This window comes from Zingiber officinale, chromosome 3A, assembly GCF_018446385.1.
Source record: "Zingiber officinale cultivar Zhangliang chromosome 3A, Zo_v1.1, whole genome shotgun sequence".
NCBI lineage: Eukaryota > Viridiplantae > Streptophyta > Magnoliopsida > Zingiberales > Zingiberaceae > Zingiber > Zingiber officinale.
The window spans coordinates 139,009,379-139,032,381 of NC_055990.1; the positions used below are offsets into that span (position 1 = coordinate 139,009,379).

Sequence of the window (23,003 nt, forward strand, 5' to 3'; positions counted from 1 at the left end):
GATCAAGGTTTGACTCGATCTGAACGTTGGGGGATAAAATTTATCCCCCAGGGCGCCCGGAACCCTTCCAGGCGCTCGGAACCCTTCCAGGCGCCCCGACCAAGGCTATAAATATAGCCTTGGTCCAGAAGCTAATTAATTAATTCAGAACAACCAACTTGTAATCAACTTCTGTGTGCTTTACTTTTTTTGTCTGTGCTTTCAACGCTTTAAGAGGCTACTCCGCCCAGAGGAGAATCAGATAGTGCGCCATCTTTGTCTTGGATTAGCAATCCCCTGATTACAAACCAAGTAATTCCTCTGTGTCTGTTTAGATTCTGTTTAATTAGTCTCTTCTATTTATATATGTTCGATTAGTAGTTGAAAATCCGAGAAATGTCAGTTTTATTTTTTGTAGGGTAATTCACCCCTTCCCTCTTGCCGGCCTCCAAAGGGACCAACAATATATTGTCGGAGATTTACAGGGTATTAACTAAATTTAAATTACACTAGATTAAATTCACTTATTTGTTAAGATGACCTGAGTAGATAATCTCAGGATGCCAACGGGGGTTGGTTTCTGCCAAGTGCTGAATGTAGTTTGCACAGTGGCAGCAGAGCGGGTAAAGAGGTCGAGCGGGCATGTCGGCCAAGAAGGAAGATCGTGCAGGCAGATCAGTCGGGCGGGTAGACCGACCGAGCAACCAGGTGATTGGTCGGGTAAAGCAACGGAGCCATCGGACAAGCTGAGCAGCGACCAAACAATACGATTGATCTAGCGTGGAGCCAAGCGGTCGAGTGAGCAATGCGATCGAGTCGCATATAAAGCATAGAGTATGATCAGGTAGAGCAACCCTCCAATCAGAGAGGTCAATCGAGCAGTGTGATTGGGAGGACAGAGAGGCCGACCGGGAGGACAGAGTGGTCGACTGGGAGGACAAAGAGGTCGACTGGGCGAACAGAGAGGCCGACCGTGCGAACGGAGAGGCCAACCTGGCAAGCGAAGAGGCCAACTAGGTGAGTGGATCGAGGCCTGCGAGAGTCGCAGATTTCTTGAAACATATTTGCCCCACCTCAGGCTGTGTTTCGAGGTTTTCTCGGGCCGTCTGTTTCCTAGGATACAACTGTTGGTCCCTTTGGAGGCCGGCAAGAGGGGAGGGGTGAATTGCCCTACAAAATAAAACTCGAACCTTTCTCGGATTTCAACTATATAATGAACACTTGTAATAAATAAATAAAAGAGACTAAGTAAAGAAAAGCAGACACCAGAGTTTTACTTGGTTTGCAATCAGGGGATTGCTAATCCAAGGAAAGTAAGCGCACTATCTGATTCTCCTCTGGGCGGAGTAGCCTCTTTACAACGTTGACAGCACAAATGAAAAGAACAGAATTGAAAGCACAGAAATAATTGATTACAAGTGAGTTGTTCTTAAGCTTCTGGACCAAGGCTATATTTATAGCCTTGGTCGGGGCGCCTGGAAGGGTTCCGGTCGCCCTGGGGGGGAAAAAACTTATCCCCCAACGTTCAGATCGAGTCAAAACTCAATTTGGTCAACTTTACTGCTCAGGGCGCCCCGGAGGGTTCCGGGCGCCCTGGAGGGCTCCGGGCGCCCCGGACTGCTCCGGGCGCCCTGGAGCCCAAAGTCAACAATGTTGACTTTTTCGCTTCCGGTTCAGCTTGTCTCGGTCCGGGTCTTGTTCGCTCCGGCTCCGCTAGCTTGAGTGATCTCGGCCATCCGGAATAGGGCTCACCCGAACCCAAGTTCTGGCCTTCTCCTCGAGCAGCCTTCCTTCCCGGTTTCTTGTCCCTCAAACGCTGCACACGTTCTTCTCGTCCACCGGTGTACTCTTTCGCGGTCACCTCGTCCCTCGGACGCATCGAGCCCGTCGGCTCTCTCCCCGTGCCGTCCTTCTCGCTAGCCGCATCTTCCGCTCAACTTCCTGTGTTCCTAAGCTCTTGCACACTTAGACACAAGGGTTAAACAAACGCAGGACCTAACTTAGCTTGTTTGATCACATCAAAACACCTTGGGGTTCCAACAATCTCCCCCTTTTTGATGTGAGCAACCCAAGTTAAGTTAGGGTAACCATATGCAATAAAAACAATTTATATCCAAATAAGTCCAAATATTTTCCAAATGAAAAATTATATTGCCTCCCCCTAAACTTAACATACTTCTCCCCCTTTGATCACATAAAAATTGGGGTTATAAACAAGTCTAAGGTAAACTCAAAAAAAACATTGAGTGTAAAATATTTAAAAATGTCTAAGTAAAGACTCTCTTCAGAATTTTTCTTTCGAGAAAAATTTAAGTAAAACATTTTCAGATTAAAAAAAATTCTAATTAAAAAAATTCTAAGTGAATATTCATAAGAAACAATTCTAAGTCAATTTTTAAAAAAATGATAAGGCAATATTATTAAAAAAAACTCTAAGTTAACTTTTATATAAAAAAATCTAAGTCAATTTTCATAAAAATTTCTAAGATAAAAAAATTTCTAAGTTAAGTTAAATTTTTTTTTAAATATTTTCTAACACAAATTGAATAACTCTTTTAAAGCATTAAGTAATTTAAATTAATGCTTTTTCAGTTAGTCAATTAAACTTTTCATTTCGATACTTGGCTTCCAGGTCGTGGCGAGACACTAGGCCTTCTTGGTTATTGGAGCAACAACCACTTCCTTAGACAAAGCCTCATAAAGAAATTAGTTGTTTAATTTCCTTGCTGAAAATGCTAAGTCTAATTTTAATTTTAAATTAAATAGGTTTTTGGAACCCAATAGAGGTTTCTACCTACAGGATTAACCAAGTATTTCCTAGGTATATAGATTTTTGATATATTTCTAATTTGACTTTGATGAAATCTATAATACCAATTTAAACATTTATAATTTCTAAAAGTAGAAATATTTGAACCATTAGATTTTTTCAATCTTTCTATTTCTTCTTTTAGTTTTTCATTTTCAATTTTTAATTTTTCAAAATCCTCTATAAGACATGATTTTGCCAAAATTCTCTTTGTTTCTAAAATTTCATTTTCTAATTTGGCATTTTTATTTTCTAATTTATACATGGATTTAGTCATAGCTTTGATACCAAAGTAAAGTTCATCAGGGGGTAAGAAGCATACCTCACTTACCATATCAGACTTGAAGCCTGAATCTCCCCCTGCTTCGCTACTTCCATCTGAGGTCGCTCCCCCTTCATCGATGCTGGGTTCTGATGTACTTTGTCCTTCGTGGCTTGCCATCAGTGCAATCCCCGCATATTCTTGAGCTTCTGATTCAGATGAAGAAGTGTCATCCCAAGTTGCTTTTAGGTTGTGTTTCTTGGGTGTATTCATTTTGACCTTCTTGAGTTCTGGGCAGTCTTCCCTTAGGTGTCTCTCCTTCTGACACTGGTAGCACCGTACCTTTCTTCTACCTTTTTGATTCTTTTTATTATGCATTTTAAATTTATTAGATCTAAAAAACTTTTTCAAGTTTCTTACCATGTACGCTTCTTGATCGTCTTCGGAGTCTGACTCGGGTTCATCCTTGTTGGTTGCGTTCAGCGCCATAGTCTGGGTTGTGTCCTTTGATATCTCTGCATATCTAGTTTCGTGTAATTCAAGGGTAGAAAACAACTCTTCTAAAGTACTTACCTCCAGGTCTTTTGAGATGTAGTAAGCATCGATGATTGATGTCCACTCCGGAGTTCTTGGAAACGCGTTGAGCACGTAGCGTATAGTGTCCCGGTTTGTTACCGTTTCACCAAGATTTTCGAGACCAGTAACTAGTTCTTTTACCTTTGCATGTAGACCGGCTACTTTCTCACCTTTCTCCAGACGGATATTCATCAGTTTGTTGCGGAGGATGTCCCTTCTAGCGAGCTTTGCTTCGGACGTGCCTTCATGGAGTTCCAAGAACTTCTCCCAAAGTTCTTCAGCAGATAAATAGTTTCCGATGCGGTTGACCTCTTGAGGCGGTAACACGCTCAGCAGGTGATGTTCCGCACGGCTGTTTGCTACCGACTCATTCTGCTCCTTCTTTGTCCAATCGCTCTCTTCTTTTTCTTTTTCATCTTTATCTATTGGAGCTACAAAACCATATTTCATAATAAACCGAATTTCAAAATCTGTTTTTAGGAATACCTCCATACGATGCTTCCAGTCTGCGAAGTTCCCCTCAAATTTTGGTGGGACGATACTTGGTCCGACCATCTTGTTGCTTCGATCGGCGGTTAGTCCTCCTGAAGCGCCTTGCTCTGATACCACTTGTTGGTCCCTTTGGAGGCCGGCAAGAGGGGAGGGGTGAATTGCCCTACAAAATAAAACTCGAACCTTTCTCGGATTTCAACTATATAATGAACACTTGTAATAAATAAATAAAAGAGACTAAGTAAAGAAAAGCAGACACCAGAGTTTTACTTGGTTTGCAATCAGGGGATTGCTAATCCAAGGAAAGTAAGCGCACTATCTGATTTTCCTCTGGGCGGAGTAGCCTCTTTACAACGTTGACAGCACAAATGAAAAGAACAGAAAGAATTGATTACGAGTGAGTTGTTCTTAAGCTTCTGGACCAAGGCTATATTTATAGCCTTGGTCGGGGCGCCTCGAAGGGTTCCGGGCGCCCTGGGGGGATAAAACTTATCCCCCAACGTTCAGATCGAGTCAAAACTCAATCTGGTCAACTTTACTGCTCAAGGCGCCCCGGAGGGTTCCGGGCGCCCTGGAGGGCTCCGGGCGCCCCGGACTGCTCCGGGCGCCCTGGAGCCCAAAGTCAACAATGTTGACTTTTTCGCCTCCGGTTCAGCTCGTCTCGGTCCGGGTCTTGTTCGCTCTGGCTCTGCTAGCTTGGGTGATCTCGGCCATCCGGAATAGGGCTCACCCGAACCCAAGTTCCGGCCTTCTCCTCGAGCAGCCTTCCTTCCCGGTTTCTCGTCCCTCGAACGCCGCGCACGTTCTTCTCGTCCACCGGTGCACTCTTCCGCGGTCACCTCGTCCCTCGGACGCACCGAGCCCGTCGGCTCTCTCCCCGTCGGCCCTCAAACAAGCTAGTCGCGTCTTCCGCTCGACTTCCTGTGTTCCTAAGCTCCTGCACACTTAAACACAAGGGTTAAACAAACGCAGGACCTAACTTAGCTTGTTTGATCACATCAAAACACCTTGGGGTTCCAACAACTACAGTTAACTGTAGCGCACACCAAGTACTGGTTGTCACGACAAACTGAGTGGCACCCGACTGCTACCACGGGCACTCCGCTGAGCTAGAGTTTGCACGACAGAGGAAGAGGGAATGTAGGTGGAGAGCTTCTACTGCTTTTCTATGTGTACCTCTTTACCTATGATTGCAGCCTCCTTATATAGGAGCTCAGATCAACGGTAACGTTAATGATCGATTAATGATCATTACTCGCCGAGCTGTGAAATGGCAACGTTTCACTTGACCATTTTGATTCTACATTAATCTTACTTTAATGCATTTGTTAAACAATCAACAAAAAGGTTTACGTGGTAAAATGTTGGTTGTTCCACTTGAAAAATTTATGGGCAACAATCCTCCAAGATGAACACCACCCAAAAGCTCCTCCTTCTTCTCTAATATTCGGCCACCACCACCACCAAGGAAAAAGAGAGCAAGGGGAAAGGAAAAGGGAGAGGGACGACCACAAGAGAGAGCACAAGCAATAGAATAAGAATTGATACCTTATGAGGCCTCTCCTCCCCTTCTTTTATAATGCTTGCCCAAGGCAAATAAAGAAATATTTTTTTACAAAAATTAAAATCTTCCTCTTGTTTCCCTTTTCTCCTTTTTAATTTCCTTTTCACCTTCTAATTGATTGAATGACCGACCCCCTTGCTTGGGCACCAAGCAAGGGTGGCCGGCCCTTAAAAGAAGAAAGAAATATTTTGTAAAAATTTTATAAGCAAAAAAAGAAAGTTCTTATAAAATTTTATAAGCTCTTTTCTAATTTCCTAACGTGGATGTTTAAAAAGGAAAATTTTAAAACAAGTTTTAAGATTTAAAACTTCTCATTTAAAATTTCCTTTTTTAACATGGTTACAAAAAAAGAAAGTTTTAAATTTAAAACTCTCTTTTTTAAAAACCATGTGGATGGTTAAAAAATGAAAGTTTTAAAATTTTCTTTTAAACCATGTGGCCTAATTCAAATAAGAAAAGTTTTGTAATTTTAAAATTTCTCTTTTAAAACTTGTAGATATCTACAAAAAGAAGATTTTAAAAATTCAAAACATCCCTCATACTTTGAATTATAGTGGCCGACCCCCCTCTTGCTTGGACACCAAGCAAGGGGTCGTCCCCTTTGAGAAGGAAGTGGCCAGCCCTATGACTTGGTCACCAAGCCATAGGTCGACCCCCTCTTGGACACCAAGATGGACTTTTCATGAGTGGATTTGAGGCTTCATTGAGACTATGACAGGGACCTAGAGAAGAAATTGGTTTTGGCCTCCCGACGAGCTCGAGTATCCCGTGTTCGCCCCGAACATACAACTCAAGTTCATCAATAATAACTCATTCCACTAGAGAGTTATTATTGCACTACCGCACCAATCTCAAATTACATTATGAGCTCCTACTTATCATGAGTGTGTTAGACTCTCTGTGTTTAAGATATCGGAAGTCCACTAATTAATTGAGTTACTGACAACTCATTTTAATTAATATCTCAGTCCAAGAGTAGTACAACTTAACCTTATTGTCATGTCGGACTAAGTCTACCTGTAGGGTTTAACATAACAATCCTTATGAGCTCCTTTTGGGGACATTATCAACCTAGATTACTAGGACACAGTTTCCTTCTATAATCAACAACACACACTATAAGTAATATCATTTCCCAACTTATCGGACCTTTTGATTTATCAAGCTAAATCTCACCCTTTGATAAGTTAAAGAAATAAATACTAAATATATGTGCTTGTTATTATATTAGGATTAAGAGCACACACTTCCATAATAACTAAGGTCTTGTTCTTTTATTAAGTTAGTATAAAAAGAACTTACCTTAAATGGTCATGCTCAATACACTCAGAGTGTACTAGTGTAATTTATTAGTCAAGATAAACTAATACCTAATTACACTATAACTATTCCAATGGTTTGTTCCTTTCCATCTTAGTTATGAGCTACTGTTTATAATTTATATAGAACTGATAACATAATCTTCTGTGTATGACACCATACACCATATTATCTACAATATAAATTAATTGAACAACTACACTTAGCATATAAATGTAAATATTTTTGACCAATATGATTCTTTATTTCTAAATAAATGTTTACAAAAGGTAGACTTTTAGTATACACTCTAACAGTAATCTGTGTTGCATGTCGGAGCGGAGTTTACATGCGGTGAGCGGGAGCGCTACATCCCCAGCTTTTCGTCTCATCGACTTTCGGACTCACTTGGAATTCCCTTATCTTATCAAGTATCGAGTCAACTTTGCCCTCTCAGGACGGATAGTTGGCTAGCACATGGTAGTTTGCCACAATGAGATCTGGGGGTCAAGTCTCGGCTAGTAGTAGGGTACTTACCCTCCTCCATGCACTATTCAACTACCCAAGCCTAGTAGTCATTAGTAATTTACCTCTTCCATGTTGGCCTAGGGACTACCTAACAAAGGCATTGGGGTGAGCGAATCACCTTTTGCCACCAAATATTCGATTAACCTTGACTTACTTGTCTCTTTACTCAACCAACTTAACATATTAATTGATTGTCAAGTATTAGGTTACTCTTGATCTATTTATCTCTTCGCTCAACCAACTTAATATATTGATTGACTATTAAATATGAAATCAACCTTGACTTACTTGTCTCTTCACTTAAACTTAACATATTGATTGATTGTCAATTATCAAGTCAATCTCCCTCAGCACCCCCGCCAACCAATCTCAGGGCCAACATGGAGAAGGTAAATCACGGACGGCTACTAGCATTTGGAATAGTGATTAGCACATAAGCGAGGTATTTACCTCGACTTTGTCGAGATTCGAACCTCAGACCTTATGATGGCAACATCTCATGCGTTAGCCACTCGACTTATCCGAGGAGATAATTAATTAATTGACTATAAAAAAAATGATAATCCCGGTTAGCCTCATTGACTATCTCTGGGGGTGACTGGTCCGGTCCCACGGAAGTTTCCCACCGGCCACCAGGGTAAATCGGGAAGCGCACGCGGCGGCCAGCCCAGAAGCCCAGCATCCTTTGATTACGCCCCCCATTTGGAGGAAAAATTCCTACAAATACGCCGTAGCTGGGGTTCAAACTATGGCCCCGGGGACTAATTAATTGACTATCAAGTATCATGTCAATATTGACACACTTGATGTGTCAGTTGATCAATTAATATATTAATCAAATATTAAAATCTGAACTAAAGATGAACTAAACACCTCTCTTCTAAATTTCTAGAAAAAATACATCGGCAACTACCTCATTCAGTTAAAGAGATGTCACCACCTCACGCCAATATACAGTGCGAATAATTTGCAAGTTCCATCTTCTCACTAGACAGAGTCAAGTTCTTCTTGGTCGAAAAAAAATAATGAATATTAAAAATTAATTGAAGATAATTTAAAATTTTAAAAATATATATATTAATTTTAAAAAAAATAAAGATAATTTTAAATTGACACTTCATTAATAAAAGGGATTAACGAATATTAAAAAATGACTATAATAATTAGAAATTTAAATGATTTCTTACTTGATAATTAATATACTCTATTAAAATAATAAATAAGGAATTAATTATAATTCCTACCAAAATGGTCATATTTTTATTAAAAAAAATAAAAAATAAAGATAATTTTAAATTGACACTTCAATAATAAAAGGGAACAATTAAAGAATATTAAAAAATGGCTATAATAATTAGAGATTTAAATTATTTCTTACTTGATAATTAATATACTCTATTAAAATAATAAATAAGGAATTAATTATAATTCCTACCAAAATTTATTAAAAAAAATTAAAAAATAAAGATAATTTTAAATTGACACTTCAATAATAAAAGGGAACAATTAAAGAATATAAAAAAAATGACTATAATAATTAGATATTTAAATTATGTCTTACTTGATAATTAATATACTCCATTAAAATAATAAATAAGGAATTAATTATAATTCCTACCAAAATGGTCATATTTTTAGTAAAAAAAATTAAAAAATAAAGATAATTTTAAATTGACACTTCAATAATAAAAGGGAACAATTAAAGAATATAAAAAAAATGACTATAATAATTAGATATTTAAATTATTTCTTACTTGATAATTAATATACTCCATTAAAATAATAAATAAGGAATTAATTATAATTCCTACCAAAATGGTCATATTTTTATTCAAAAAAATTATTTTATGTTTACTAATAGATTTATAAAAGTCTTATATTTTAATTATTTTAAATTAATTAAATTTCCATATATTTTTTTCTAGACTCGTATTTTATTCGCATCATATTATTTCTACTCCTCTCTTATTATTTTCCTAATTTACAATGAAAATTTATATTTGCTATATGAGGCACGGCCACTCACGGTGTATAAAAGGCCATATTGTATCACAATTATTGAATCAAGTTAATTAGCGAAAAGATTAATTAATTGAGTGAATAATTATGAGGTCGTTGGGTTCCATAATTTGTGTCGCCGTGGCTATCGCGGTGGCCTACACGACCATCCCCACGCTGGCTCAAAACTCCCCCGGCGACTTCGTGGCCGGCCACAACTCCCCACGTGCGGCCGTCGGCGTGGGGCCGGTGACGTGGAACAACACGGTGGCGGCCTACGCGCAGACCTACGCGAACCAGCGAATCGGGGACTGCAAGCTGGTGCACTCGAACGGGCCCTACGGGGAGAACCTCTTCTGGGGGTCCGGCGACGGCTTCACGGCGGCTTTCGCGGTGCGCGCGTGGGCGGACGAGAAGCAGTACTACAACTACGCGAGCAACAGCTGCGCCGCCGGGAAGGAGTGCGGGCACTACACGCAGGTGGTGTGGCGGTCGTCGACACAGATCGGTTGCGCGCGCGCACGGTGCAAAAGCGGCGGCGTCTTCATCATCTGTAGTTACTACCCGCCGGGCAACTATGTCGGAGAGCGGCCGTACTGATACTTCAGAAAAATAAGAAGGGATTACTTTATAAATAATGATTAATTGTTGCTGATTAATCTATAACTCTGGATAATTATTGTCAATTCACATCTTTACCTTGCGGATCAAATATTACAAAATATTTTGCTTCATTCTGCCTTATTTGCCTTTAATTGCGTTCAAATTTGGTCCTAATTTCTTCTAAAATTATTGAAATGTATTTCAATTTCATTATTATTATTATTATTATTATTATTATTATTATTTGATTGAAAACATACAAAGAGCTGCTTGATTGATGAAGGTAAAAAAAATCATGGGGTCTAGTTAATGATGCTAATTAAGTTTATTATTATTTTTGATTGACGAATGTAAAATCCTAATTGAAAATTTGAATGAGATTGATTACCTCATTTATTCATTTTATGTTTAATTAGTTCATGAGAATATTGTTTTATTCGTTATTTATATATATTTAATATCCTGTCTACTTTATAAGTACATCACACATCTATTTTTTTCATTTAAATTTTTATTTTATTTTATGTCCATTATTTTTTTTAAGAATGTAATCTATATTATTTTAAAATGATAAAAAATATCTTGTGGGCTTTACCGATAAATTAAAGGCTAAAATATGGAAAGCTATTGACATAAAAAGCTATTTACCAAATATGGCCTAAGGTAAAAATCTATTGACATAAAAAGCTATTTATCCTTCATAGCTTCCGCCCACGGTGACGGCCTAGGCTAAAAAGCCCGTGTATTTAAATATATTTGAAAAAAATCTATTTCTATATTTAAATTTAAAAATAATTAATGAAATAGCTATTCTTGTAATTTCAAATTCTTGCTTATTGTATAAAGAATTATAATTTATAATTTTATCACAATTTTGATTTGCCCAACTATAAGCTAATTGAGCTAGATGGATTGAATATGCATGTTATTTAGTTAGTTAATCTGGACAGTTCGATTAGATTGGATGGACAAAATAATTATCTTTCTAATCAAGTTGATTGACCTTATTAGGCCGAATAGTTTGATCAAATTGGTTAGACAATCAAATGAGCTAATATGGTTTGCTAAACAATTTGGACCAACCGATATATCTAGCCAAGTGATCAACTAATTGACGATCCAGATAGATCAAGTGGGGCAATAGCGATACATAAATTGATTGAGTAGATTGTGAAAGTAACACTTGTCTGTTGGTTTAATTTTAAAAGATTTTTTTCTTAATTATTTTGTACATTATATTTTTTATATTTATCTAAAAATAATAAAACTTTTGATCATTAGAATTTTATCTAGGAATCTGATGATAGGTATAACTATTTTAAAAATATATTTTATTCTCTATAAATAACTATTTTATTCCTTATCATGGATTAAATACATAAACAAGAGTGACTTCATCCTTATCATATCTTCTAATTTATTGAGAGATGAATGATTAATTTAATATCTCATATGGTGCCAACTTGATATATAAACATTATGTAATATTGTCAACTTTAATAAAATGCAATGACACGTTCAATTTTTCTTAAAAACACATTGGAAATCCATCAACATACGAGTGATAAGATAGATGGCTTCTCCGATCCATACTCAATCAAATCTTTTTTTTTTCAAACAAAAAATGCAATATTAGAACTCTAGCAAATCGATGTACAAAATCTTGATTCATCAAGTAGTGTTTGCAAATAATTGTTCAGCTCATTTAATTAACTGAAAAATTACTGAAGATCTTATTAATTATGTAGAGAAATATTTTCCTTAACTTTCGGTGTTCAAAGAAACCCAAAGGAACAGAAATAATTGAGGGTGAAAATGAAAAATTCTCACCCATTTTATGATAAACATAGATTCTGTTCGGAGCTGTGACAAAGGAGTCGTTAAATTCCTATTTCCCAAGATTCGCTTTTTTTACTTGCCCCCAACAACTTCCCGTATTTGCACTGCTGACCTTCCAATTTGTTTGCCCAAAGCTTAGTAAATTCCCCCTCCAACTTTATCAAATCTAGAGCTAGTCGAGTCAAACCGTTAACTATTAACTATTAGAACGTTAAGTGTTAACTATTAACTATGAAGTAACGAGTCGTTCGTATTTTTCGAATTAACTTGAAATTTTCGATTTAAGTTGATCATCAGTAAAAAAGACTTTCAAAATTAAAAATTAAATACTTATTATATAAAAAAAATCGCTGTCTCCATTTTATTTTATTTTATTTTAGATTTGATGAATCAAATAATAGTATCAGATTAGATCAATCAATTCAACTAGCTGAAGCAAGATTATTGCGTCAACGAAATTGCTTCTGTTGAATAACATTGCCGACCGATTCAATGACAAAAAAAAAAAATGCAACTCAAAGTCAGAGTTATATACTTTAATTTAGTTCATGAAAACCTTCCTTGAAAACCTCTCCTTTCTTCTTCGTCGTCGTCTTCTTCTTCTTATAAGCCACTGCACACTTCAATAAGCAAAAACCTTCCTTAAACCCACCATTAAAGCTTTTTTGTTCTCTCCAATGTCAAAGGCGCCGCCTTTCCTCCTCCTTTTGGCCTTCCTCTCCCTCTCGGCCCTGTTGCCATCTCTTTCCGCCCGCCCCGTCACCTCCGGGGACGTCCTCGTCGGTGGCGGCCGCTCCTTCCGGGAGCTCCTCCGCAGCGAGGGCCTCCCCGGCGGCCTCTTCCCCAGGGGCGTCGAGTACTTCTCCCTCGACCTCTCCTCCGGCCTCCTCGAGGTCCGCCTCCGCGGCCCCTGCTACGCCCGCTACGACGACAACCTCACCTACTTCGAACGCGTCGTGAGGGGCAAGCTCAGCTACGGCGAGCTCACCAACGTCGTCGGGTGGTCAGAGGAGGAGCTCTTCCTTTGGCTCCCCGTCAAGGGCATCCTCGTCTCCGATCCCTCCTCCGGCGTCGTCCTCGTCGACATCGCCCTCGCGCACAAGGAGCTGGCGGCTTCGGTGTTCGAGGAACCGCCGGAGTGCCGCCCGGACGCCGGCGTCGCAGAAGGTGAAGGCGCTGATAGAAATCGGATCTTGATGGGTTTTCTATAAAAACTCTTTCTTTCTATCAGAATTTACCATTTTCTGCCAAAATTTCAGCTTAGATTAGATTTTGTTCCCCCCTTCAATGGTCGAATAAGTCTCTGTAAATACCATCTATGAACTCGATTTTATCAATCAATAACAAGTTCCCAATCCACTTCTCCAATTCTTCTCTGTCCTGAAACTGTTTGTCCTGTGTTCTCCAACATTAGTCTCGACTTTCCATTCGTTTATTCCTTCACATTGCAGAAACCCATTGCACGAAGAGAGATGGATCCCGGAAGCAGAGATGACAATTACTGCCTCCTAAAACTCCACATTTTTCTCTACGAATTTGTCCCGTTTGTTTACTGAAAACTCTCATGAGAAGAGATTCGAGAGCAACGGTAGAAGAAAAAGAAAAAGAAATTCAGTTACTAGTGCAAACGATGGTGTGAAAACAAACCCATAGCTACTAGTCAGTTATTTGCAAATGATGTGTTTTTGATGGTTTGTCAGTGATAATTAATGGAACTCTCATCAAATTGAGCAAAAGAAAGTCAGAAATGAGAACAGAAATGGAGTTTTCAGACAAAGACTGGACTGTCATTAATTAATCCTCATTCTTAAATACATTGGCCTTCACAATTAGCTTGAAAGGCATATCAACGCCTCACGGGGCTTGGTACGGTAAGAGGCAAGACTCATTCCAATCAAAATTCAAAGGACATTTTTTGTGGAATTTGAACCATTAATAATGCCGGGGTGTCTTGGCCGGATCCACTTACTTGGTAGTCGATCTACCATCTAATTGGACCGATGGCTCATATAGCTGATATAAAAATAAGAATTGAAAGGCATATCAACCAACTTAGCGTGAGGTTGACATGTGTTTAGCTCATTGGAATGTAGGGCTATTTAATGATGTCATTGCCTTCATGGATAAGTTTTTGAACAGCATTTGCCTCTGATTCAAAGAAGATTATTACCAAAAGATTTTCGAGTAATAAATCAAAAGCAAAACTACAGCAGCTTGTGTTCAAATCAAGCCATTCGGCTCATTACTTCCTTGAGAATCACTTCTGTCTCAGCGTAGCACGACCTCGTCAACGGCTCGCTCTTCTGCTTCACTGCCGCTTCAAGCTGCCGACCAACACCACACACTAATTCATTAAACCCCCACAAATATTAATTAATTAAGAAAAAAGAATTTCACTTTATTGGGAGGGTAAAATAATTGTTTTTAAAAAATCTGGAGTAAAGTGAAAAATTCGTATTGACTGGAAACCAGGGATGAAATTAGTGGGGTTTATTGCCAAAACGCTACCACCTTCTCGACGCTGTCGAAGAGTCGATTGGCGAGGTCGGTGAGAAGCGGCTTCTGGTCGTCGGCGGCGGCGGAGATAACCTTGTCGAAGTCGTAGTACATGACGGTGGAGCGCAGGCACAGGTACATCCTCACGTAGTTCCACGCGTCCATTTGCTCGATCAGGTCGGCCAGAGCCAGCAGATCGAAGGCGTAGTGCTTCAGCCGGTACGCAGTCATCTCCCCGATCTCCGCCATGAAGATCCCATTCCTCAGGAACGACCTCGTTCCCGTCTCCTTGTTCTCGATCTCTGAATCGCCGTGCCCAATTCCATCAAACCGAATTCAAAATCCAATCTTTTCGATCGAACCGCAGCAAATCAAAATCCAGAGTACTCACTGTTGGTGACGGTCGGAGAGGGAATGGGGCCGGTCAGCCACAGGCCGTTGTCACCTGGCGTGTCCACCTGCTCGGCGGCCGTCGATGGCCGGATCCCCAGCTGCTGAAACAGAGTGACCGCCGTGGAGAGGCCTAGAGAAGCTCTTCTTGATATTAATGGAGGGGGAGATTTGAAATTGGAGGGGGAGAAAGTGGTGACTCCGGCCGGCGATCTTTTGCTCGGGTTGTGGAGGTTCGGCGGAGTCGATGTGGCGTTGAGGTTGGAGAGGGGAGCGGCCATGGCGGCGTGGATGAGTCGAGTGGTGCCTGGCTGAGGCCATTGAGTTATCCATGGAAGAGAGGTTGGTTGGCCACACAAAGGAAATCCACACCATATGGCTATTATGGACTTTTACCACTATGAAACCCTTCAAATATACAAGACTTTAGTGAACTCTAGAGATGCTTCAAACTCCATTTTTAAGTACACCTATAAAGTATTTAACATCCATTAACTTAAACAAACAATCAACAAAATGAAGTCAAGTAGAAGCCCTATAATTAATTCCCTTAAACATCTTCCAAGACTAAACTGGTCAAAAACTGAAAACCGCACTTTAAGAAAAGGCAGCCTTGAAAAACTTAACAAAGAGTTCGGTTACAGTAAAGTTAGCCACCGTCTCCTCCCTCAGTCAACACCACCATCTGGACAAGGCAAGCTTCGAGTATTTAGGAACAAGAAAGAAAAGCAAATTTTTGTGAAGTGTATGTATATAACACATTAACAACTTCAAGCAATTGAAGAGTAATTAAGTCCACATGCACACTCATCACAGTGAACTGGCAGGGGGATCCCAAGAAATCAATAGCAATTAGGCAATTAAGAATCTAATAGAAACATTGGATTCATCTTCGTTTCAGCTTTCATGGTCCCTTTTAAATTTGCCATCGATAGCAGATCAGTGAGAGCCTGAGAGCGAGGAAAACCGCACTCACCTGTATCAGAAAAATGGCAGCTCTGCCTTTTGTTCTCCTTCTGTTAGCTCTTCCTCCAGCCACTGCGCTCTCTTTGGAAATCCGCTATTACAGGTATTCATGTCCCAGAGCAGAGATAATTGTAAAGCGAGTAGTCGAGAAGCATTTTCAACAAGATCCATCTGTTCCTGCTGGCCTACTTCGCCTGCACTTCCATGACTGCTTCGTTCGAGTAAGTTTAATTAGATTAACAGATGTTTGCTAGAGAAGACTAATCTGTTCTATTCGCGCAGGGATGTGATGCTTCCGTTCTTGTTGACAGCACCCCAGGCAATGTTGCTGAGAAAGAGTCTCCCCCTAACCTGACCCTGCGAACGTTCGATGTGATCGACGATATCAAGGCCGAGCTGGAGAAGGAATGCAGCGGAGTAGTGTCTTGTGCAGATATTTTGGCGCTCGCGACGAGAGATGCGGTAGCACTATCAGGAGGTGCAGCTTATGCCCTGCCCACGGGCAGGCGAGATGGCACCATTTCAAGGGCCGCAGATGTGCAACTGCCAAGTCCATCTTCCTCTGTTGAGACAGCCGAAGCTGACTTCAGGAGCATCAATCTGGATTTGGTGGATCTCACTACGCTACTCGGTGAGTATTCACCATTCTCTCGAATGCAATTGGATGCAGCATTAATTGGTGTATAGCTTCTTCTGAACATCTCGTTTCAGGTGCTCATGGTGTTGGATTCTGCCATTGTTCACTGGTTACCACCAGGCTCTACAACTACCAAGGCACCGGCCTATCGGATCCGATAATGGACCCTGCCATGCTTTCTAGTCTCAAACAAAAATGCCCACCTGAAGTCGTGCTGCCCAGCAACATAACCAGAGACACCAGGATTTTCTTGAACCAAGCAACGTCTAAACCCTTCTTCCTTGATACCTCATTCTATCAAGGTTTGTTCAGCGAGAAGGCAGTGCTTGAACTAGATCAAGGATTGGCCTTCACGGATGTCACCAGCAAGTTGGCTGCAAGATATGTGAGGAGGCCAAAGAGGTTTGTTCACCAATTCTCGAAGTCAATGATCAAGCTTGGTTATGTGGGGGTGTTAACAGGAGAAGAGGGAGAGATCAGGCTCGACTGTAGAAAAGTGAACAATGGCACACAAACAACTTTGTCTTAATGCGAGGGGATACCAATTGCTGAGTTAAAATTTTAGTCTTTAATTGGAATAATTCAATTTGAATACGGTATTATGTCGATATAGATGGTTTTAGTATTTTTCAAATAAAAGTGTACACTAATTTAAAAACCATACGGGAGCATCAACTTTTGTAATATTCTTATAAGATAAATTTCATGTCCCCTCAGATAGGTCTAGTGGCTAGCGTATGAAGTATTAACATAATGAGATCTGAGGTTCGATCTCGGTAAAATCGAAGTAAATATCTCCCTTATGTGCTAGTCACTATTTCAAAGGTTAATAGACCTCCTCCGTATTGATCTTGGGACGGATTGCACCATCGGAATCAGGAAATGGAGTAACCACTCGTGTCGTAGCCAGAAGTTGAACTTTATCCAAGCTAAAAAAGAATGAGACCAATAGTGGGCTAATGGTAGAATTTAATCCCGGATAATTTGGGAGATTGGCTTAAAAATTTAGCGATGATGAAGTAAATAATTGAAAACTTAAAATGGTATCTGGTGGAGTCCTCAGGCTACCGCTCAGCTACATTAATGCCTGGTTCACCTTTAGTAACCACACGATAAGGATATATATGTGCCTCAAAGCTTGAATATGATCATCATCACACAAAACATATTAGACCTATGCTTAAAAGTTGAGTGTCTTCCTAGTTTGTCAGGCATTTAAAAATTGAGTCCTAGTTTTAATGAATTAATAAATAATTTTTTTAATAGACAGTTGATCTAAGAACTTTAGGTTGATGGACTGCTCACTACGAGCACTTCCTGATTTAGACTGAATCGGTCACCTCCAAAATTAGTCAGTATAAGTTGAATACCTGGTATGACAAAAAAGTTAAGAGCACGATGAACCTCAATTAATTAAAATCAAAGTTAAACTTTTCCTCGTATTTTGATAACTAATATGGTGAGTAAGGTGGGACCGATGGGACCCTCAAAGTGGAGTTCAACATCAAGAAAGTCAGCTAATGTGATTATCAAAATCAAGAAGGGGTTAACTTTCGGGTCATATCAGTGTCACGCCAAAATAGGTATAGTTTCACTGCCGAGTGCTCTGGCTGATTGGATCAAAAGATCGATTGGACACACTAGGCACATCGCTCGGTTGGACAGAACTTTATATGCAAGTATAGTGGCTGAGTGCAAAATGAACCCCCAACATAAAATTCGATCGGACATATTGTCTGAGCAGACTTCGAATCTCCAAGCATAAACCCGAATGGCTAAAGGCTGGTGGGATCTTAGGAGCTTATCTCCCCACTTCTCCAAATACAAGGCTCTGAGCTTATATTCATCCGGCCCCAGCACCGGTTGGACATCTGGGGCCTAGTTCCTCATATGAGCATGACGCCTAGTCTACAGTCGGTCGGCCCAAAATTTGTCGAACTCTCTCTTGGAAACAACAATATATTGTTAAAGAATCGTAACAACCTGTCAGGGAATATGTCATTAATCTGAGACATACATACAATGGAGCCTTCATTTACCTATAGGAAGGTTGTCGTACATACTCTATCTCCCGACATACTGTGACACCAGATATTCCCTGTCGCCTCATTAATTACGGAGGTTATGAAAGACTAAATAAAAAGGGAGGGTCTTCTCCATTGGCTAGGTACGCCCACCTAGGCGCATGAATGCATACGTATTTGCACACCATTATTGTTTTGCTATTTATCGCCTTCTCCATTTCATTCGGCCATTATTCTAACATGAGCGTCGGAGGGCCTGCGCTAGGGACTCCTTCCCTAGTTCTCTCTTTAACGCTCCCATTGGCTTTGTTTATGGTGTGTGTAAGTCCACAACTCTTAGTTCCCGGATCGCTTTGCGTCCTCTCCTTCCAGCTAAGAGTCCTCTCAGTCAACATATGAGCCATCTCGATGCTCCCCCTAGTCAATGTGCCATTTCCCTCACTTTCAGACAAGATCAAATTTGGTGCCATCTGTAGAAATTTCATCTGAATCTGAAACACGAAGATGAAAGAAGTTAGGAGACTCACCACCGTCACCTTATCACAAGAAGACTTGGAGCTGCTAATAGCTACCTAAGCGCAGAAGTTAGTGCAACAATAGCAGGCAGTAACTGGATGTCCTTTACAGAACAACCTTACTGTGTCAATATTGGGCCCTCACATTGAACGAGGGACTCGAGTGGAAGGCCCAATGAGGTTCCAACTAATTCCTCCTCCTCTGGCAGGCTTAGTGCAAGCGCCTGTGCAGCTGAGTAGCTTGTTGCTTGTACCACCCTCCCCGCTTGTGTATTGTTGGTACAGGAAGCATCCAACGATCGAACCTACACTACAAAAAAACAGGGCTTCAGAAACGGATTTTTAAAACGAAAATAAAATCTGTTTTAGATTTATATAAATCAGAGACAGATTTAATACAGAATTATTAATCCGTTTCATTTTAGTAAATAATATATATTTTTAAAAAATTTAAGACAGAATTTAAAACAAATTTGAAACAAAATTACATATAAATTTTTATAAACAAAAATAAATATGAATTATAAACAGAATTTGAGACAGTATAATTTCCGTGACAAATTTTGTTTATAAATTAATTAAAAGTTAAAACAGAAATAAAATCTGTTTTAGATTTATATAAATCAGAGACAGATTTAATACGGAATTATTAATTCGTTTCATTTTAGTAAATTATATATATATTTTTTAAAAAATAAGACAGAATCTAAAACAAATTTAAAACGAAATTACATATAAATTTTTATAAACAAAAATAAATATGAATTATAAAATTTGAGACGGTATAATTTCTGTGACAAATTTGGTTTATAAATTAATTAAAAGTTAAAACGAAAATAAAATCTATTTCGAATTTATATAAATCAGATATAGATTTATTACATAATAATTAATTTGTTTAACTTTAATGAAATATAATATTTGAAAAGAAATTTAAAACAAATTTTGATACGAAGCTATGTATAAATTTTATTTAAAAAATAAATATGGATTATAAACGGAATTTGTGACCGTTTAAACATTTAATGAAAATTTTAAATAAAAATAAAATCTGTTTTATATTTAATGAAAATTTTAAATGAAAATAAAATCTGTTTTATATTTATATAAATCAGAGACATGAACTTATAAATATATTCACTTTGACAAAATATAATATATGAAAAAACTTTAAGAAAGAATTTAAACCAAATTTAATATGAAATTACATATAACTTTTTATAAATAAAAATAGATATGAATTAGATTTTCTAACCCTTTCTCCTCATCCTAATTTGGCTTTGGCTTTATCAGAGCATGTACAAATTCGTTTTCCCCCTCCTTTGATTTTTTTTTCTCGTGCTTGGTGGCCATCTCATACGGCTGCAAGGTCGTTCGCAGCTGCGAGGTCGGACGTAGTTGTGAGGTCGGTCGCAACAACTTGAGGTTGTCTACAGTTGCTTCTCAAGGTCGCAAGATTCGCGACCTTTTCAATTAGCCCCCTCATGCGACCGTGAGGTCGTCCATCCTACAGTCCCTGAATTCTTGTTATTTTTATTGATTTTTATTAATAATTGTGCACTTTTATTGTAAATTACGGTAATAAAATAATAATAATAATAATTAAATAATAAGATTTAATTGGGGAATAATCTTAACAGAATTTTAGAAATTTTTAAGATTTTTTTTTTGAAACTCGTAAGGTGTAATTAGAGGGGATGTATTTGCGGGCTTGAGAAATGCATATTTAGAATATCCAATTTAGTAGGAGTTGATAAAAGAAATTACTTAGGCTTTAATTAAAATAAACCTAATTTTTCTAATTTAATTAATCAATTTTGGTTATAATTCCTCACCGTGCCCTACTCCTCCCTAATCGCCGAACCCTTGCTCACCTTATCTCGTCGCCGCCCCGATTATTCCTCATCTCTCGCGTCGTTTACTCTCTGCTCTTCTTCTTCTCCTCATCTTCTCCAACCGGCACCCCTTTTTCTTCTTCTGCGTCATCTTCCCTCCTCTGCCATCGTCTCCTCGTCGCGGAGGTCCTCACAGCGCCGATTGTCACGAGAGCACCGCCGACAGCAGTCCTTCTCTCCACGACCCTCACCAACACCAAGCTCTCTGGGCTATCAGGCGGCCCGATCCTCTTCTACATTTTCCCCTTGCATCTCTGCCCTAGATGCAACCGGCGTCATCGCATCCAACCACAATACCTGCAATTTGGGTGGCTAGCGTCGCCGCCATCTCTTTCACCGGCTGCCACTTCTTCCTCTTCCATCTGCCACCGTCAGAGAGCTAAGTACACAGGAGAGTAGGGTTGTTCTTCCGTGTATCAGCAGTTGCAAGGGGTTACCACGCGTTGCCCCCTTCAATTGTGCCGTGGCCATCTGGTCAGCCACAAGGAGGTATGAGATGTTGTCATCTCTATTCCTATTCCCTGTTTGACAGCCGTCACAGCTTATCAATAGATTGACATCTTCTGGATTGCAGATCCATTGCTGCGGTGACCCCATTTGTGCCTAGATTTGTGCCAATGTTGTGTATCAGTGAATTCTGAGGCAGTGAGGGTTGTTGGACAGATTTACCATCGTCGGAAGAGCCACAAACTGCTAATAAGGGTAATAATCTGAACCTGATTAGATTTATTGGGTTGTTTCTTTTATCATGTTGGATGTGTGTTATGTTTCTTATTGAATGCTTATATCAAACTTGATCTCCCTTAATTAGATTGCACACACTTGACTTTAATTGTTTCATGCACCCAACTTGTTTGATAAAATGTTCCGTAGTTAGGTTCTAATTCCTGCATGTTGTGTGTTCGGTGAAATGTCTCTTTCAATAATTAGTTTCAATCCGATACATCTTAGTTTACTTAACTCTTGCTTTGTATTGCTCTTTCAATTGTTAAGTTTTATGTCTTCATTTAAATTCAATTAGGTTAAGTTAGATTAGGTTTCTTTAATGCTCTAGGTTTTATTCCATGCTTAGTTTCATTAATTACTTTATGTTGACTTTTATTTTCTGCAATTGTAGTTAGGTTAGACTTAACTCTCAATTCTTACATTGTATTTTATTCATTAGGTTTGATTTTATACTTGCTTTGCTATTTCAAATCTTAGTCTTAGAATCCAAAATCCAAACTCCCTTGTTAATTCTTTAGCATTAACAACTATGGACTAATTAGTGGGTGATCATTGATACTGATTATGACTTTTGTATAATTTTAATTTATTTTTTATTAAAAATTCTGATATTGTAAGACTTACTCGTTTCATATTTTGATTTGTTAGATTTTCTCAATAAAATTGGTTGGTTCATTAATCTGTACAAGAGAAGCAATTTATCTCATGAAATTCGAAGACAGGGAGAGCAATGAAGGCATGGATGCTATTAGCTCGAGGATGGAGGAACAAAATATTGAAAAGGAAAAAAAAACTTGTTATTACAAAAAGTAGGCAAAGGGAAGAAAATCTCAGGAGATGATTCGAAAATGATTCAAGAAATGGAATGTACAAATCATTTATATCTAGGAAAATTTAGTTTTTATAGTTTGATTATTGGTCAAATTTGTTTGGATAATGTAAATATTTATTTATTTTAATGTTAATTGTATAATACTTTTGGAATTAGAAGTTATTTCTTTTTAATAATTTTTAATTTATTTGAATTGAAGAATTATTAAATATATTGATGAAAAATATAAAAATATAATATAATAATATTTAATGATAAATTTAAAAATAAAATTATATACAGATTTATAAATAGAATTGTAAACTGATTTATAAACAAGATTAATAACAGATTTAAAACAAAATTAGAGACAAAATTTACATTTGAAATTAATTTTATTTTGTTAATTTGAAAACAGATTTATAAACAGTTTGTTCATCCGTTTCTAAAATTAGAGACGAAATATTTCCGTTTCAAAATTAGCTACGGGGCTTTCACTAACGGATTTATGAGACGGAATATTCCGTCTCAAACTTTCTTTAGAGACGGAAAAATGATTTTCAGAGACAGATTTTTTCATCTCTAAAGCCCTGT

General features: G+C 38.6%; 4 protein-coding genes and 1 long non-coding RNA gene across 5 annotated transcripts; 4 read left to right on the top strand and 1 right to left on the bottom strand.

The window, feature by feature from the left end:
- Positions 1-9,615: 9,615 nt before the first annotated feature.
- On the top strand, positions 9,616-10,107 carry LOC122050700 (pathogenesis-related protein PRB1-2-like). Its single transcript, XM_042611586.1, has one exon. The coding sequence runs from the start codon at positions 9,616-9,618 to the stop codon at positions 10,105-10,107; it is 492 nt and encodes a 163-aa protein (XP_042467520.1).
- Positions 10,108-12,526: 2,419 nt separating this feature from the next.
- Positions 12,527-13,312, top strand: LOC122054073. Its single transcript, XM_042615914.1, has one exon. It carries the CDS (start codon positions 12,627-12,629, stop codon positions 13,158-13,160), a length of 534 nt encoding a protein of 177 aa, XP_042471848.1. The 5' UTR covers positions 12,527-12,626; the 3' UTR covers positions 13,161-13,312.
- A 716-nt stretch (positions 13,313-14,028) lies between these two features.
- Positions 14,029-15,191, bottom strand: LOC122054074 (photosynthetic NDH subunit of lumenal location 3, chloroplastic-like). The gene is made up of 3 exons (XM_042615915.1): positions 14,837-15,191; positions 14,461-14,747; positions 14,029-14,273 (listed from the first exon to the last, which is right to left on the bottom strand). Exons 1-3 carry the CDS (start codon positions 15,114-15,116, stop codon positions 14,175-14,177), a joined length of 666 nt encoding a protein of 221 aa, XP_042471849.1. The 5' UTR covers positions 15,117-15,191; the 3' UTR covers positions 14,029-14,174.
- A 530-nt stretch (positions 15,192-15,721) lies between these two features.
- LOC122050701 (peroxidase 57-like) lies at positions 15,722-16,967 on the top strand. Its single transcript, XM_042611587.1, has 3 exons — positions 15,722-16,022; positions 16,084-16,432; positions 16,513-16,967. Exons 1-3 carry the CDS (start codon positions 15,825-15,827, stop codon positions 16,965-16,967), a joined length of 1,002 nt encoding a protein of 333 aa, XP_042467521.1. The 5' UTR covers positions 15,722-15,824.
- A 3,845-nt stretch (positions 16,968-20,812) lies between these two features.
- LOC122052533 lies at positions 20,813-22,366 on the top strand. The gene is made up of 3 exons (XR_006132050.1): positions 20,813-21,361; positions 21,447-21,574; positions 22,247-22,366. It is a non-coding gene; the product is annotated as an uncharacterized LOC122052533 (long non-coding RNA).
- The last annotated feature ends 637 nt before the right edge of the window (positions 22,367-23,003 follow it).